General features: G+C 47.8%; 1 protein-coding gene across 1 annotated transcript in view; it reads right to left on the reverse strand.

Annotated features, from left to right (window-relative positions):
- ALDH1A3 (aldehyde dehydrogenase 1 family member A3) overlaps positions 1-15950 on the reverse strand; it is a 39772-nt gene extending 23822 nt beyond the window's left edge. Inside the window, exons 1-5 of the mRNA XM_026121745.2 lie at positions 15797-15950; positions 12296-12400; positions 5626-5766; positions 2834-2963; positions 1250-1311 (exon numbers count right to left, since the gene is read on the reverse strand). Coding sequence (XP_025977530.1) covers positions 1250-1311; positions 2834-2963; positions 5626-5766; positions 12296-12400; positions 15797-15895 — 537 coding nt within the window. The 5' untranslated portion in view covers positions 15896-15950. The remainder of the gene's footprint in view (positions 1-1249; positions 1312-2833; positions 2964-5625; positions 5767-12295; positions 12401-15796) is intronic.
- Positions 15951-17047: the final 1097 nt, after the last annotated feature.

Here is a 17047-nt window from a genome sequence, read left to right on the forward strand (position 1 = left end):
CTTGCATAGGTGAATTCTTCTCAGCCAAGATGATTAGGTTTCTAACACATCCAAAGTTGTAGAAATCCTTTCTACTGTATGTACTGCTGATGTATGGTCAACCTGAAATGGTAAGAGTGCAGCTATTTTCCCTTATATTCGTCCTTCAAAGCATCCTACATGTAGGTTTTTAAAAGGATAGCCTCCAGAAGCATTCCTGAGTGCTAAAGGTAGTTGAAGGGAGATACCTTTTAACCGGTGATCATTGCAGGGAACCTGGTGTTTTGAACTTAGGGCACAAATTCTAGTTGCTCACAAGTAGTCACATTGCTGGTTCAGCCATAAAAGCTGTGCAAAGTTATTAAGGCAAACATCTGATAACTAACACTAACCACAGCCTGACAGGGCTAAATAGACTGTTCCGTTTTATCACCAGGGATACAAGCTCAGTCTAGCTGAAGGAAAAGGAATAATTTCCCCCTATGTTTTTGGGAACTGGACCAGACGTGGTATTCAAAAGCAAATCCAAAGCCCCACTTGCATTTCTTTCAGTCTCTCCTATAACCTTATCCCAGGGGTCAAAATCTTCCCTGGACTTTACTGATCCAAGTATCTAATCAGAGAATCTTGCACACCACAGTTTGCATCATGGCCTGTAGGATACCATGTTCAAAGCATGTTACAACCAGACAGGAACTAACTATGGCTCCCATGTAGCTGTAAAGTCTTTCTGGCTGTCTGCTTAAACAAAGCAAGCAGCACACATCAAAACTGGAGGTATTCCAAGAACTAGCCACACTGTCCCCTCAGCAAAGAATGAGACCTCAAGGAAAAGAAAACTGTATTCAATGAGGTTTAATCACACAAGCTAAGAGAACAGCCAGGGGTTATTACTAATGAATATGATTTAAAACTCAAAACTATGCATCATCACCAGGCAGCAAGAAGCAAGCACGTGTAATGACAAGATGGTTGTCCCAGCAGCGGAAGAGTCAGAGAGCTCTGACTGGTCTCTGGTGACTGGGGTCAGCCTTGGAGAGGAACAGTGTCTGATTAGGAGACCCACCCTTCCATTGCAGAGGACGTTACCTTGCCAAGAGGAATTGGCATGGGGGTAACACAAGAAACTACATCAGGCAACTGAAATGGGAGTTCCCTGCAGAACAGCTGTACTTAACTAGGAAGCGAATGGCTGCAGTATGAGACAGGGAGTGCACATGCATTTCTTCCAGTCTCAAGGGAGATTCAGGGCACCATCATTGCTACTTACTGGAGTTATAGCTCCACAGACACCCATTGGTTCATGCCTTGTGAAGCAGACAAAGTTTTCATCTGCAAAACAAAAGAATAAAGGAAGGCAAAACAGTCAAAACCCCTGTTTCTACAGAAACAGTATAAGATTACTGCACACTGACAGGTTGGGGACAGGACTTTATAACCCTGTATCTGTTCATTTTAACTCACGCCCCTGGGACACCCCAGAAGGACGAAGATCTGTTTGAGAACAGGCTTGTGTTAGTTCAAAAGCCAAATGCTGCTCATGTTCACAGGGGAACCTTTTAAAACCATTGGGTCGATTCCTCCCACAAACTCCCTGCGTTGAGGCTCAGGGGAGGTTAACTCTTTACTACACTGAAGAACAAGCGTGAATTTCATTCAGATTGTGACTCACTGACAGAAGCAAAGTACTTTTCTCCTTGAAGTACCCATTTTGTACAGGAATCATTTCAGTGTAATAGGAATTGCATTTTTGGTAAGAAACCACAAAAAACGGGATTCTGGGAGTAAAGTAATGCTGTTTATGTTAAAATACTGAGATTACTCTTTCAAAGTGAAAGCAGGAAGGACATTTTCCTTATAGATTCTTTTCTTGCTGAAAGCCTAGTTTCAGTGGGAAGATCTGACTGAAAACTCAAAAATTTCTATAGATTTTAGAAGTGATCTCAAATCAGTACCAGCAACCAACGTCCAGGCAAGCAATGCTTCATGTCAACCTGAATGAGGGTGACAGATCTCAGTTTACATGACTGACATCATTGTCTTTAGACCCTCTGCTGACTGGACAGGCAGAACTAGTTCAGCCCTTCAGAGTCCTTGCTCTGGTGAGCAATTTTTGTCTGCAGTGCCTGTCCTTCATACACCCTTAGAGACCAGCAGCATGCAGGGACAGAGCAGGTTGATTTTCAAAATATACCACATTGTTCATTATGCCACACAGATACCAACTGTCTTAACTTGTTCTCCCCATAACCGTATTTGCACTTATACACGTGAGCCAAAGTGTTTTCTCTCTGTCACAGTCACAGAAGTGCAGTGTGACTGTTCTGGCTATGAAATCTAGGAAAGGTGTTGATAAACTTCCTCCAAGTGTCAAAAACTTGAGAGGACCCCTCCAAGAGTACAGCACTTTGGCTCCTGAGAGAAGTCAACATCTCAGACCTTCTCTTTAACAAAAATTAACAAAAAACACTATCTCATTTCTCAAAACATCTGTGTGGCCAGCACTGCCAGGGGTGCTGGAGCATCAGTGAAGCAGGACACACAGCTGGGTTTTTTTCCTTTTCTACAGGAGTTAGTCTGAATTTAACAACAAAAGAGTTCTCTTAAAAAAACGATGAAACAGCCCATCCAATATTTTCCAGAGGTCTATCCTGACATTCACATTGTTCTCCTGTTACCTTAAATCTTGAAATGTATCTACTTAAAATGCATCCCTGAGACAGAAAGGAAATGCAAGGTTATTTTTGCAGGTTTTCAGAAGCAGGTCTTTCCCTGCACCCCCCTCCCACAAAACCTCCCTCCTCCTCAAGCCTGATCCCATCCCAGCTCTGAGACTGGGTCAGAAGGAACTTACCCACTGGGATAGTTCTGCCCTGGATTTTGTCAGCCCATCCAGCATAATATCGGAGTGTCTTTATACAACCTTCCAGGTCAATGAAATAAGCCTGCAGAAAAGGTTTCCCTGTGTCCATTGTCTCCAGAGTCTGAAACAACAAATCACGTGCACTGTCAGACATGTCCATATTTTTCTTTTTAAAATAGCTTTTAGACAAACTCCTCAATTTTCTTTTGCCTTGTGCTGCAGACATGAGGTTTCCTTCCCTCACCTTATATTTAAGGAGCAAGTTAGTTAATACCAATAAAGTAGGACAAAGACAACTAGTCTCAGTAACCCCGATACATGCACAGGTTGCTTTGTTCAGTGATTGCAACGAAACTGTGTCTTCTGGAAGCTCCCACAAGGTGACCGTGGGTGGGACACAGGGCGGTGGTCTGGGGCACTGCTCAGATGCAATGCAAGTGTCATGACTTCACTGTAACTGACCCTCCAACGCAGATGTTCTGGATTCCAGATGGTGTCACTGAAATCAGTCTGACCCACTTTTCTTTTATTTGGAAATCTACTTTGCTTCCTGCTTCACAATCTTAAAAGCAACCTCTGAAAAGCCTCTTTTGTCCACAGGATGATAGAAAACACATTTTTTACAGAGTTCTGGTAAAGAAACCTTTGTGCTTAGATCTGCGCTTACACTGCGGCAATGGAGAAGTTGCTTCACTGAAGTTGCGCTAATACTGAGCTGCGCTAAATGGAGTCCAGTTTGGGCCTGTGTCCTTCTTGCAGTTCTGGATATTAGCTCAGTGAATGCTTTGTTCTCTACTCAGGTCATTAATTGCGATATTGGTGGAAATGGCCAGCACATGCATAAAGGAAGTACTATCCCTTGGTAGATTGAAACATCTTTGTTTACATATGAAGTCATACCCTGTCATCTTCCACAAACATTAGGGTCCAAACAGCACTCGAACAGACATTCCCCTTGGAATGACTAGGATTATTATCCGCTCCGAACGTCTGCTAAAATGACTGATTTTTATAAGTCATTACTTAGCACGCAGCCAAGGCAGCTACGGCTGGTTTTCTGCAGTGAAAACAACAATGCCAAACAAGCCCTCCCAGATCAGAAGGACAGCAGAAAGCTTGAAATGAGTGTCCTGGCTTATGGAAAAAGGAGGTCCCTTTGAAGCCACACCAAGAAATGGGCAGAAAATGAACAGGCTTTATTCACACACACACACTATATATATTTTTTTCTCTTTTATTTGCAGGCCAGAACTCCCCTCAGACCTGGAAGTTTTGTTTCTGTCCTCCTGAAACTGGAGCCTGCCGTGTGGTTCAGAGACACTGTGCTGAGGGAAGAGATTCAGCTCAAAGAAATCATGCAAGTACAGGCTCCTAAGCACATCCCACATGTCTCAGGTACTGCTGACCTTAGTGGGACTTCAACTCAGTAACTTATGTATATAATAGCATTGCATGTCACGAATGCCATACTCCTGAAGACAAGCAGAGCAGAAGTGCTGTGCTGAACTGGTGATGGAACTGGGTACGGACAGACAGCAACTCTAAGCTGAGAGATGCTAGAATTTGGGGGAGATCTGGAAAGATGCACAAGTCCCACAGAGTCTCAAGGCTTCTATCACTGCAGCACATTTTAGCTCAGATCCTTCTCCCCTTGTTCTGTACCAGAAGGATTCCTTCCTCAGGACAGGATGGGGAATCATTAGCAATAGTTCTTCAGTGCAGAAGTCCAAGTTAACACAGCTTCATGGCTATAAAGAGATTTTCCTGAGCCAGTACATTCAGTAGGGAAAGGAATAGTTCTCACTTACACACATTTTAAATTTTGGATGACATCCAACAAGAGAAAGACTCTCTTTCCAGACCCCCTTTTTAGGGGAAACAGTTTGTGAAGAAGTCAAACAGGCTTTGCATCTTTGTAATAAGGAAGGACCAAGTGAGTTTTTCTCTTTTTTAGGTATATGAAAGCTACCTAACCTGGGAGGCATATGAATATTGATGACTGTTAAACCAAGAAAGAATATGTTTATTGCTTTAAAAATTTTAGGCGTTAATATTTATAATCTCTTCAATCACTAGCTAAAGTTTTTGAGAAGAAATCAACTATATACAAGAACCGACAGCCATCTTTTAGGACCCCCAAAATCATCCAGTAGAAAGAGGAAGATAAGCCATAAGTTCTGCTTGGACCCATCTGTCCTACAGAAAGGGGGAGAGAGGGGAGAGAAAGAAGTCAGTATCAGAGCTCTAAACACACCAGAGAAAGTTTGAGCCTCTGCCACTGTTACTTGTTTCTCTGAGTGGGAGACACTGGGACTGTTTCTCACCCTAGACTCTCCAAAAGACAAAGCCAAATCCCTTACTCCTGTATAGGAGAAGAGGGAAAGAATTAGCTCAAGTCTGAACTGTGGTTCTCCTCTGGAAGTGCTGAAATCTGTAATATGGACTGGGATAATACAGTCCAGACTGACACATGAGAAATGAGTTCAGGAAGGATTTGCTGCTGTCATTGCCCAACACCAAAGCCCATGGGCTCTGAAAAAGCTACCTGGCCTTCCCAGCTGTACAGCACAAAGAACAGGGGTGGGAGCAGGCAGCCTAAGTCAGCAGTGGGCACAGGGAAAAAAGGAGCTAGAAGGTAGGTCCTTACTGTGGGATTCTCTCCTCCCTAGAGACCTTAAAAGGAACGTGACATGGGACAGGGATGCAGCAAAACTGGAGGGATGGAGCTGAGTTATCAGCCAGCTGCTGCTGGTTTATCATTGTTCCCCGACCACTGTACTTACTGCGAGGATGACTCTGTCTCGCTCAAGAAGATCAGCCAGCTTGTGCAAGAGCCGTCCTCTGCTTAAGGCATCCATCTGTCTCCACAGAGATCCCCTCTGGAACGCCGCCTTTGCTGCTTCCACTGCGTTATCCACATCGGGCTGGGGCAGCCACGCAAACAAGAAAATGTTAGGTTACAACGAAAGGAGCTGGACAGCGGCACAGAGACCCCAGAAGGCTGTCTCCTAGGTGATGCTGTGGTGGCTAAAACTTCGTTGTCTGACAAGACCACCTCCATTTTGCTCCTGGATTTGGACCTAAGCCTGCAAGATCCCAAGTGGCTTCAGACATCTTGGGTCTGGCCTGGGCTGATAAACAACCTTGAGGTCAAAGTGCCTATAGGGTCTTTAAAGGGGAACTTTATGCAACTGGTTTGTTTACAAAATAATCCAGAATCATGTTCCTGCCAATATAGCATGTCAATGACAAAGTAGGGAAAATGAAGAAACAAGATCTCAGTGCTGTTCTCATTAAAGCTTCTCAAGTATGACAGATTCCTGGTTTGTGTAGATGAGCATCCTCTAAACAAACGTGGGATGGAAAGTCCCCCATGAGAGAGACCATGCTTTTAGCCAGGAGAACAGTCACAGTTCTGACCCCTCTCTTTAGTCCCACCTTCTCCCATGTGAATGCACATCAATCCCATGTGAATGCACATCAATAACAATTAACACACTAAGAAAGCTCCCTTAGATCCTAGATTGTGCTTCAAGAATACTTCCACCAGTCAGGAAGGGTTTGCACATTGCCAGTGGCAGGGCAGAAGCATTCCAGCTAGAGGGACTTAGTGGTACCGTGCCACTCTCCCCTTCTCTCCCCATTGCTTTACTGCATCCTGGACCAAATCTAACTGTGTTTACACAAGTGGCTACTCAGGATGGCAGTAAATTCCCCAGCAATGGCAGTGTGGGAAGAGAGGGAAGCTTCATACATCTGCTCTGGCCACAGCATGCCCCAGCCGACTCCTCCCTCCTCTCTCCTTCCCCCCACCAATATGCATTGATTAAAAAGTGAAGTCAAGGACAACCTCCCTAGCCAATGAAGTCAATGGGAACACTGCCATCAACATCCACTGAGTCAGGACTGTACCCCAAGCATATATATAAAGCATATTTCACCCTGGCTTTGGACAGGATCCTGCTCTGTGTAATGTCTGGCACAGTGCATGCCTCACTTCAGTTGAGGGAGAGCTCTCTGCATCTCAGCACAACATGTGGCTCAGGAGGATGGGAAAGGAGGGAGGGTTTCAGGCTTTGATCACTGCTCATAGCACCTTGCTAGCTGCTCTCACACACGTCTTATCTCAAGTCCTGTTCAGTCAGACCGGATCACGCTCCCCTGCAGTGCAGGATACAGCTGTGAGGTAACCCCCACACTATTCCAACAAGGACTGGCCATTCCCCACTCCAGGGGGAAATCTGTGGTGCTGAACTGAGAAAAGTGCTATAGGGAAACACATTGCCTTTCTACACTGAAGGCTCACAGAGAAAACTGCATCATCCAAAGTCACCATCCACTGAAATGAAAAGAAAAGGAGCCAAATTTAGTCCAAGGTGTCAGGTAGATTACACAGCTTAAAAATAGGCTGACATATACTGCTAAAAAAAGAACTCCACCCTTTCAGAAGGGACCTGGTGAGGAAACCATAAGAAACTTGTGCTGCTATGGGGGGTTAAAAATGGCTCTGGTCAAGCAAGGGTGGCTGCAAGGTAGAGGCAGCAGAGCAACTGTTGTATGGACGCACGCAGGTCCTCCCTGGTGCCTGTCACTGACGGGCAGAATGGGGCCAGAGACCTGCAGCTGTGCTCGAGGCATGGTTCACTCCAGTTGAGTTAATCTGGATTCAAAATAACTGGCACATCACGAAAGCCAGAATGCAGCACTGACTGCTGTGCATTTATGTCCTCTCCATCCTGCCTGCTAGAACGAAGGCTCAAGCTGCAAGAAGGCAATATTTTAAGTGGCAAAGCAGACAAGAAAGGAGAGAAGTGCATCAGGTTTGAACACATCTTTCCGTAGCAGTGATTAATCAGCTTCTGTGAGCAGGCAGGGAGAAACGATGTGCAGAGTCAGGTCTGCAGTGCTGGGCTGCAGCCTGTGCCATCGGTACAGCGTTCACAGCACTGAGTGCCAACGGCACAGTCCTGGCACTCACGGGAACAGGGATGAGATGGCTGTGTGGGCAAAGGACTTCAGTATGTGCCTAGATTTTCCCCACCCTCTAAACGTGAGGGCACCTTAGCCCTGCTGCAGCTCCTGCAAATGCTAGCTGTTATCTGCTGGAGTGGTGAGGCGCAGGCGACTCGCCGAGGCTCCAACCTGTGCCAGGAGTCTCTTGCTCAAGCGCAGGCAGAGGGAGCAGCTGTGCTGAACAACACAGCCTGCGCGGGGCAGCAGGAAGGGAAGATCCTGTAGACCGGCTGGACAGCCGTTACTGCCGCTCCGATAGAGGCACCCATCCCTGTGGTTTGCAAGGAGACACTCACACCAGCCAGTGAGAAACACAGCAGCATTCCTGACTAGCAGACCACAGTCCCTCTTCCCCCCCCGTCCCCAACTCCCCATTTTGACTTGAAGCTACTGTGATTACAGAGAAGCTGCACCGAGCTTCTTCCCCCAAAACCCTGCATGTTGGTGATGCTGCACTCAAGGAAAACAAAAGCAACGAAGCACTTGGGCTTTGCCCCTTTTCCTGCAGGGATCACTGCTGAACACACTCTTATTCTAGAGACAGCACAAAAAGTGCATCTTTACTGATGACAATGTCATAGTGCTGCTGTCCAGAGGCTCTGGAGGGGTGATGATTATGTGGTCAGTTATATTCATTCTTGTCCCTTTCCTTCTTAGATATTCAGGGTACATACACAAAGTGGCTTGGGGATTGCACTCATTAACAGACAAACAAAAAAGCTTCCCCAAAACACCCTCAAGGGAAACACCACCAAGTGAGATCTTGTAAGGCAGCACACAATAGGCCTGAGAGCTCAGACCAGCAAAAACAAGGAAATTCTTAAGGAAGGCTGAAATGCCATTCTTAATCCATCCTGTTATGACTAGGCATTAGGGGAGTCTGAATAGTGTGTTCATTACAGGGATGTTGCAATAGGTAGGCACAATGCGTGACAAAGACAGACTCATAACTGTCAAGGTGCCAAGGACACACTGCAGTATACAAAACCACAAGGAGAAGGTCTGCGTGTCGCAGGGCTCAGTTTTGGTCTATACAGGATTTATTGAGTATTACATAAAAAGCTCCGTTAACAGAATATTAAGATTGTGAAGTCAAGCATCAGTGTTGGGAAATGCCAGCAAACCTTTATACCTACCCCGGGTTCCTGTGTTATGTATGATCCAACCCCCAGTTACACAACCACATACCATTTTCCCCTGAACAAACTCACACAGATCTTTGTTCTAATCTACTTCCTCCACCTTCCTCCTCTACCACAAGTCCTGCTCATCACTGCTCCCCTTCCATCTTGCATCTTCTTCCTCTCTGCTGCCTCAGCACGAAGCTACAGAGCATGTTGAAGACCATTACCCTGCAGTCCCTGTGCCTCATGCTGCCAGAGCTGGGAGAACACCTGCAAAAAAGGTCTGCTTCTGGCTCAGTGTAGACAACGCAGCACTAGGAGACATGCCAGGGATGGAGCACACCCAGTGGAGACTGGGTTGCTTCAATTCAATTGCTATTTCTTTGAAAAATCTCCACTGCATACATCCTTGGAAAGGCATGTTTCTGACACAGGGCACGAGCATACTACAGCTTTTCAATTAGAACAGGTTCAGAGCTGAGCTGCTCCCCTGCAAGCCCTCTGCAAACAGTCTATGCGTTGCATTGCCATAAAGTTTGAACCAAAGTTTCAATCGGCGACAAACAGCATCTTAACAGTGGAAAGGTTTGCCTGTGGAGGCAAACTCCCTCTGCAGAAAGCCCATCTGCACAGCTGCAGCCCTGCTGCCCAGGCTCGGTGGCAGCCAGCTGAGCCAGGCACTCCTCTGAGGAGGCAGGCCCCTTCCCCTGCCCTTGCTGGCTGCTGGCAAGCTGCTAGACAACAGCCCATCTCCAGGTGTTAGTGACAGCACCAGAGAAATGGCAACAGCTCAAGTATTTTTACCTCGACACAGTAACAGCAAGAAAGGGTGGAAAGTTCTGGGGCTGCATCATTCACTGGGGGCAAAAATATAATGAAGTTTATTCTTGTTGCAGTTATCAAGCTGGCAAATACTTGGATGCTCGGCCCTTATTTGGAAGACAAAAAGCCTCTGAGCATCCAACAGAAGCATTTGCCATTTTATTTTCAGTGCTTGTTTCCCACCCAAGACTTCCCTTTATCACCCTACTGCTCCAAAGAGCATTTCTGTCTTAAATTTAACTGCAGAGCAAACAGCAAAACCTTTGCTCCTAATCTTATAAAATATTGGCCAAGTTTCAGAACCAGAGTAAACTGTCATCGCCGAGGTATTAACTGCCAAATTCCCACCCCTCACGTGCAGCCTAGCATGGCCAGGGAGGGGCAGGTTTCTGTTTGGGGTTAGGGAAGTGGAGCCCTGCTGCCAGCCAGCCCGAGGGCAAGCCCAAGGCAGGCGCAGCACAGCCAGCACCAGGAACTGCCACCCCTCTTGCAGTACTGACCAGCACAGCCAAGCAGGGCTGCCTCGGGGGACAAGATGCTGGAAAGCACTACCCAACACACCTCACTGCTTTCTGCGGTAACAGGGAGCTCCAGCCCAACAGACAGGAGTCAGAGATTTAGGATGGGGGATGTTCAGCCAGGGCAGAGGAAGTTTCAGGGGATTTAGCTTGCCCAGAGGACAGTGGGACATGGTCAAGTGTCACCAGCAGTCAAACAGCTGGTTTGGGACACTTCTGACCCCCAACTAAGCCTTTTAACTGAGGTCTTGGTCTAGCCCCACTCAGTCCCTCACACAAACCTACTTAGAGCAGAAAAAACTGGTGTGATGTAAAGAGGTGGAAGAAGAGGCTTTTAGCACCCAAGGTGCAGCTAACTTATATCCTTGCCTCCAATTATTCTACATACCTACAAGTCAGGGACCTGTGCTGAGCATCGGGGGGCAGAGGGCTCCACTGACTAGCTCCAAGGAAAGGTTTTCAGTGACTCTCCTGCAAACCAGAAGCTGAAAGTTACCCTTGTACTTAGGTGGGGACAAGTCTCAAGGAGACAAGCTGCAATATTGGCCTTTTAGTTCTGCATAGCAATTTCCCTTGACTAAGTCATTAAGAAGCAGGCTTGAAATACTCATGTAACGCTCTAACTGCTTGAGGAGACACTTAGCTCAGGGAACAATACTGGAGTCATGGTTTCTGCCTAGCAAAATACAATTGCATCAGAGTTAAAGTTAACTCCACCGTTTACATGCCATTGCAATTAAACACAATTAAGCATCCTATCCAGTTAATATAATGGAATTACACATTATGTTAGGTTCTGCCCCCATCTGCTATTACCCTATGGATGAAATGATCCACCATGGCAATATGTCTCCAAGAAGGCTACTCCTAGTGCCATCCAAAAATAATGGGTACCTTATGTGCCACGTGCAGGAAGACTGGGGGCTTGTTACGACCAGTCATGTTTGCTCTCCTCTCCAGAAGGGTTATATTGTGTAAGTGGACAGAGCCTAACACCAGAAAACACTTTGCCCCTGCTCAACTAGTGTCACCTCTACCAGCAAAGGATCCTCAAGGCAGCTACATAGCTGGAAACCAGGCATCCAGCCTCACAAGCGCTGGGCAAGCCTAGATACTGACAAAAAGATACCACAGCACAGGCGGAAGTGTCCCCACTATTACTTCCTGCCCGCAGCAATGAGCCGCCAAAGCCCTGGTATGGCAGGGAAGCCATGAATCACCCTCCCATGACATACTACAAGCAGCAAACTCTTGGGCCAGCTCTTCCCCATACAGCAGTCCCGTTGGCCCACGTGTGATGAGTTGTTTTGGACAAAAAGCGTCACATCCGACTGTTCTTCACCTCAAGCCATTACCAAACCCAAGCAGTTATGCCCTAGGCTACAGTACAGTGCTCCAAGGCCCGAGACTATTAATGTTCTTGAGAGATACTGGTTTTGTTTGAACTGACGGTTGTCATGTTTATGTAGGAGAACAGAACCCATGATACCAGTTGGAGGAGTATCACCAGAGGGGATCTCTAACAGAAGGTAGGCACTGTTTGTGTGACTGAGCTTAAATTCTCCCACTCAGACTATTTGGTGATTGTTTTTAAAAGAAGGATGAGTTTCGGTTGAGTGTCTCTAACAGGCTGCCATGCAGCTTGCAGATAAACCACTCCTAACATGAGACCTGAGTTCCATCAGGGGAGTTCACTTAGAGTGGCTACTTCTTTGCAGCTTTAAAACACAAATGATGCTGAATCTCATTCCTCTGCCAGCATTTGGGGGCATTTCTGTATTGATCTGTAAGGGAAAGTGACTCAGTGAGCTGAACAGGACTGATCCCCCCCACCCTGTGTAATCCTCGATCAGCACATTTAGTGTTCCAGGCCTCCTGCACATCATAGTTAAGAGCCAGTTTTTCCTCTGTTTACTTTCCTAAATAAGGAGATCCCTTGGAAGCTGTCTTTTGCCTGCCTTCCCAGCAACGCTTACCTTGTCTCCTTCCTCAATGTCACAAATTTTCTCCAGCGTTGAGGGGTTGTAGGTGGGGAACTTCTTTCCACTTGTAGAGTCATGCCATTCATTGTTAATAAATATCTAAATAGAGAAAAAGAGGAGAGGAAGAAAGAAAACACTGATGCAGGTGATGCAAAAAAAATTACAAGTACTCCTCAAAGGTCCTGAGGATCCTCAGTTTCCACTGATGGTGGAGCCAAGCGCATTCAGGCTCTCCCTACGAGGCTGTGTTTGTGATACAGAGAGCACAGCCAAACTAGAACCTGAGCCAGAGAACAGGCCAACAAGCCTTCGCATATCCAGTCAGTTTTGAGCGAGAAGACGACAGAGGATGGAGCCCACACAGTATAACGCCATAATCTGGCAGTGAGAAACAGTTTTTCAAATACATCTCCATGGGAACAAGCAGCAGACACCAAGAGAAATCCATACGGTTCACGCAAAAGCAGCCCCTTGTTATACGTTACAAAGGAAATGTCAGCACGCAGTATTATTTGGTTGTTTGTACCCTGCCCTGGGCTACTTCCATGACTTGGCCCTCAACGCTGACCACAGGATGGTAAGCACAGGCTCAGTTCTACCCCACCATGCCTTGTCACAGGAGAGATCAAGCCTCCCACGTCACTTGGAGTCATCTGTGACAAGATTTAAGTGTTTCAAAATATTGCATTTCCAGAGCAAGAACAAACAGTCCCGGTGTTGCGTAACTGAAAAATGCATTAAATACTAGAGTGTTGCTACTCACTGTAAACAGAACATGAATACCTATACACAAATAATTGATTCAACTTGCATCTTATCCACACTGATCTAACTTGGCAGTGTTATGTTTTATAACTAAAGATACTTTAAATAAGATTAGATGAAATAATCTTTATTAGTACCCCGTTAACAGCTGTAAGCTAGTACTTTTACTTGGAAGTCTTCCATGTTCGCAATCTTGTTTATGAGTCTCTACACACTACAGCGAGATTAATGTTGCATCCCTTACATCTAGAATTCCCACTGCTTTGGGTCATAATTTTCTTTCTTCGGGTAGCTTTTTTCTGAAATGCAGTTTTTCCCTGACTGTTTCTGCAAAAGCATCTGAGATACAACTGGAACAGATGCTGCATTTTTATGCCCACCTGTTTTAGTCAGGCCCAGGAAAAAGAAAATTCAATGTGACAAGTGGCTAAATGAAGTCACAAGAAAGTTTGCAACATAAGAAACATTAAATAACCTGACACTAATGCTCTCAAACTACCTCTATTTCCAAGTGCTGCATTTTAATTATATAGAAAGAAAATAGTACATTTTAAATCTAGCTTGCCCTTGTTTCACAAAAAAGCCACATTATAAATGTAAGAGATGTAACAAGGACTGTAAAATTGAAGAGTCAGGTATATGCTTACCAACTAAAGACTGGGGGATACTGTTTTTCTCAGTCCCTGCATTAAACATTAAATCTGTGGGTTGGGGTGGGAAGGCAATGTCCCTATAACAAGTGCTGGGACACAAGGATGATGGAATCAGACCGTTTTAAACACCAGATACACTGGCATGATTCTGGGAGTCATACTGCATAGCCAGAGCCTTCAGTATGGGGAGTCAAAAAAAAACAAAAAACCACACAATTGGAAGAGCTTATCAGCTGTTCGTGCAACATGCCCACAATGTGGGACATTAGAGGGTGGACAGATCACTTCAACACACATCCATCTCACAAGTATTAAGCTGCTCTATAAGTAAGATCTGTTTGAAAATTGTTGAGAAGCTTCCTTTCCTCTCTCCCAGCCCAGTAACTCGTAGAACCAAAAATCAGATCTCCACTAAACAGAGGAAAGTGTATCATCAGCTGTAAACATCTGGTGAAACTCAGAGCTTGTAGAAAAGCCCTTGCAGTTTTATGAAAACTGACTGCTGCTCGTTATTTTCTCAGATGCACTGGGAGCATCAGATCAGATGTCAAACTCACACTTGCAATTAATGCTGGTTTCCACTTCTAAATAACTGTCTAGATGCCTTTAGTGCACTGTCTCTGGCTAAACTCTGGAGAATAAAAAAAGCATGTTTTAAAACACACACGGCTGCAGGATCAGATCCCGAAGGAGTATTTAAAAATGTTCACAACAATAAAAATAACACAAAACAGAACATTTGGATGTTTAAGAATTCTCTACCGGCCGTGTCCGTGTCGGACCCGGGGAAGGGAGCCATTTGCGCAGCGCTACGCCATTCCGCAATCAGCGACTGCGCATACGATTTGCTGATAGGTGACAAGTTTATCTTTAATAAAAAAAGTGGATAAATTTGGGATGCTCAAAATTAATCTAGTCCAGCGATTACCATTAATTGCTAATCTGTTTCAGTTCTTCAGACGCATAATTCAAATCAACACCTCACTGGAGCAGCTATCGCTGTTTACTCCTTCCCATCGCAAGGGAATGAAGCTCAAGGTCTGCACCTTTTTATGCTTAATCACAGTAACAGCACTTAATAAGCTCCCCTCCAGCCCTTTTCATCCAGCCACATAGTTCAAGTTATGGCAATCGAGGCCGCCTAGAAGCGTAACGAGCCTGGCTGTTTTCCCCAGCGCACAAGGCAGCGGGTTAGGCTGTTGCAGGACAGAAAGTGGCTTGGCTATCGCGGCGCTGCGGCTGCTTCGGGGAGCAGCGGCTTCTGCGGCAGCACTCAGCCCCGCGCTGTAGCTCACATCATGTCTGAAGGACCAAGTGTCTTGCCCTCAGGAGCCTTCGGTGAAATCCCAGCGGTGAGGGCACCACAGCGGCTTTAAGGGAAGCTCTAGGAGCCGAGCGGAGTGCGTTTGTGCTGGTTTTTCTACCCTAACTCCTCATCCTGCGGGGAGGCCGCGAGTGGCTCCATCAGGGTGGAGGAGAAGAGCGGAAGGGCATCAAAACCACTCACTTCACAGAGCTGCCGGGTGGCCCCAATCCCACTCTGTGACCCTGTCCTAAGGCCTGATCCTGCCAGAAACCATCCCTCCTCCTGGCGTTCACCAGGGCCTAATCCTGCCTCCGGGAGCCTCGCGCCGATACCTTGGATGAAACCTCCGGAGCAGCCTTGGTTTCAGCAAAGCCCATCCCATGTCCCACCTCACCTCTGTGCGGGGCAGCAGGCACCGAAGGGGCACCCAACGCGCTGCCAGATGGTTTAGCGAGGGCGTGGGGAAAGCAGCCCCCATGGAGACCTGCGGCTGGCGGCACAAAGCTTTTCATTTTAAGAATTAACTTGATTTCTTGGGCTTGGGGGAAACCACAGCTCCCTTGGAGGTGACACCAGCATCCGCTCGATTTAGGAACTAACACGTCCTTTGCATCCCCACGGGTTTGCTGCTTAGGGCATCAGGGGGGAAAAAATAATAATAATAAAAAAATCAAGCTGAGGGCATAAATTAGAAAAGAAAACCACCAGCACGAGCACGAGCACGCGCTCCGCCGAGGCTCGGCTCGGCTCGGCGCGACGGCGGCCGCTCACCTTGGTGTACTTCACCTCCAGGCTGCGCAGGGGCCGCGGCAGCGGCGGCACCTTCCTGTCAGGCTGCCCGTTCTCCACGGCGCCGTTGAGCGCGGCCATGGCCGCCCCGTCGAGCCCGCGCCGCCCTCTACCGCTGACAGCCCGCGGCGCCGCCTTAAGAGCGCCGCCGCCCGCCCCCATTGGCCGCCGCCCCCGCGCGGCGCCCCGCCCCCCGCCCGCCCCGTCGCGCGGCCCTCAGGTAACGGGCGGCGCCGCCCCGCCGAGGCGCTGAGGGGGCGGCGGGTGGCGGGGCGACGCCGGGGCTCCCACCGCCGCCGGGCCGCCCCGGGAGCCGCGCTGGCCGCCGGAACGGGCCGGGGAGCGCCCGCGGGGGGCTGTGCCCGCGGCTGGGGGCCGCGCTGCCCCCCGTCGCCGCGTCCCGCCGAAGCCTTGCCCGCGCCTCGTGGCGGCTCCTGCGCGGGGCGCGCCTGGGCACTGGGACCCGCCTGGCCACCCCGGTGCGGCCGCCCCGCTCGCAGGGGCTCCTCCGGCCAGGGCAGGACCAGGCCCCCCGGCCGAAGCCGCCCGCAGGGCCGAGGAGCCGTCCCTGGTGTCCCACGGTGTCACCCCCCAGCACCGGCTCCACCGCAACGCGCTCCGCACGTCGGGAACGTCGCTGTCCTTCGAGGAGCCCGGAGAGATATGGAACATGTCTGAAGTGACAGATCTCGGCTCCGCGCCTGAACGAGTTCATTATGTATTGCTTAACTTCATGCCGAATAAAGTATGTGTGAGGCTTTGCAGGCTGGGGGCCAGGGCACTGGGAGCACCCTTACACCCCCACACATGGACGATAATACGGCATATTTTCCATATAACAAGTGGCACGATGCCAGGAGTTATCTTACAAAATGTTTCACAGAATTTGTAATCCCCAGCAATAGTCAGCACTTTGCTGTGAAAACGCTCAAAAATACTCAGCACTTCCAAAAGCAGATAGCCCGTGATATCATCGCGGCCTGAGAAGCTAGTGCTGACTCAGAAGGGAAAGCAGCACCGGTGAGTCAAGCCCTGCTTCCTGTAGCATCGGATGCTCTTGGAGCTCCTCTGTCCAGGTGAAAACCTCTCTGCCTGATGCACGGTTCACAACGATAACACAAAGTAAGATTATTTTCCCCACAACCTAAACATCGCTTATCAGACAAATCACCGCAGCTTTCTCTGTTGAACTGTCAATACTAAAGGACTCATCCTGCCTGGCAATAATCTCAA

The sequence above is a fragment of the Dromaius novaehollandiae genome, chromosome 10 (assembly GCF_036370855.1).
Source record: "Dromaius novaehollandiae isolate bDroNov1 chromosome 10, bDroNov1.hap1, whole genome shotgun sequence".
In the NCBI taxonomy this organism is placed as follows: domain Eukaryota; kingdom Metazoa; phylum Chordata; class Aves; order Casuariiformes; family Dromaiidae; genus Dromaius; species Dromaius novaehollandiae.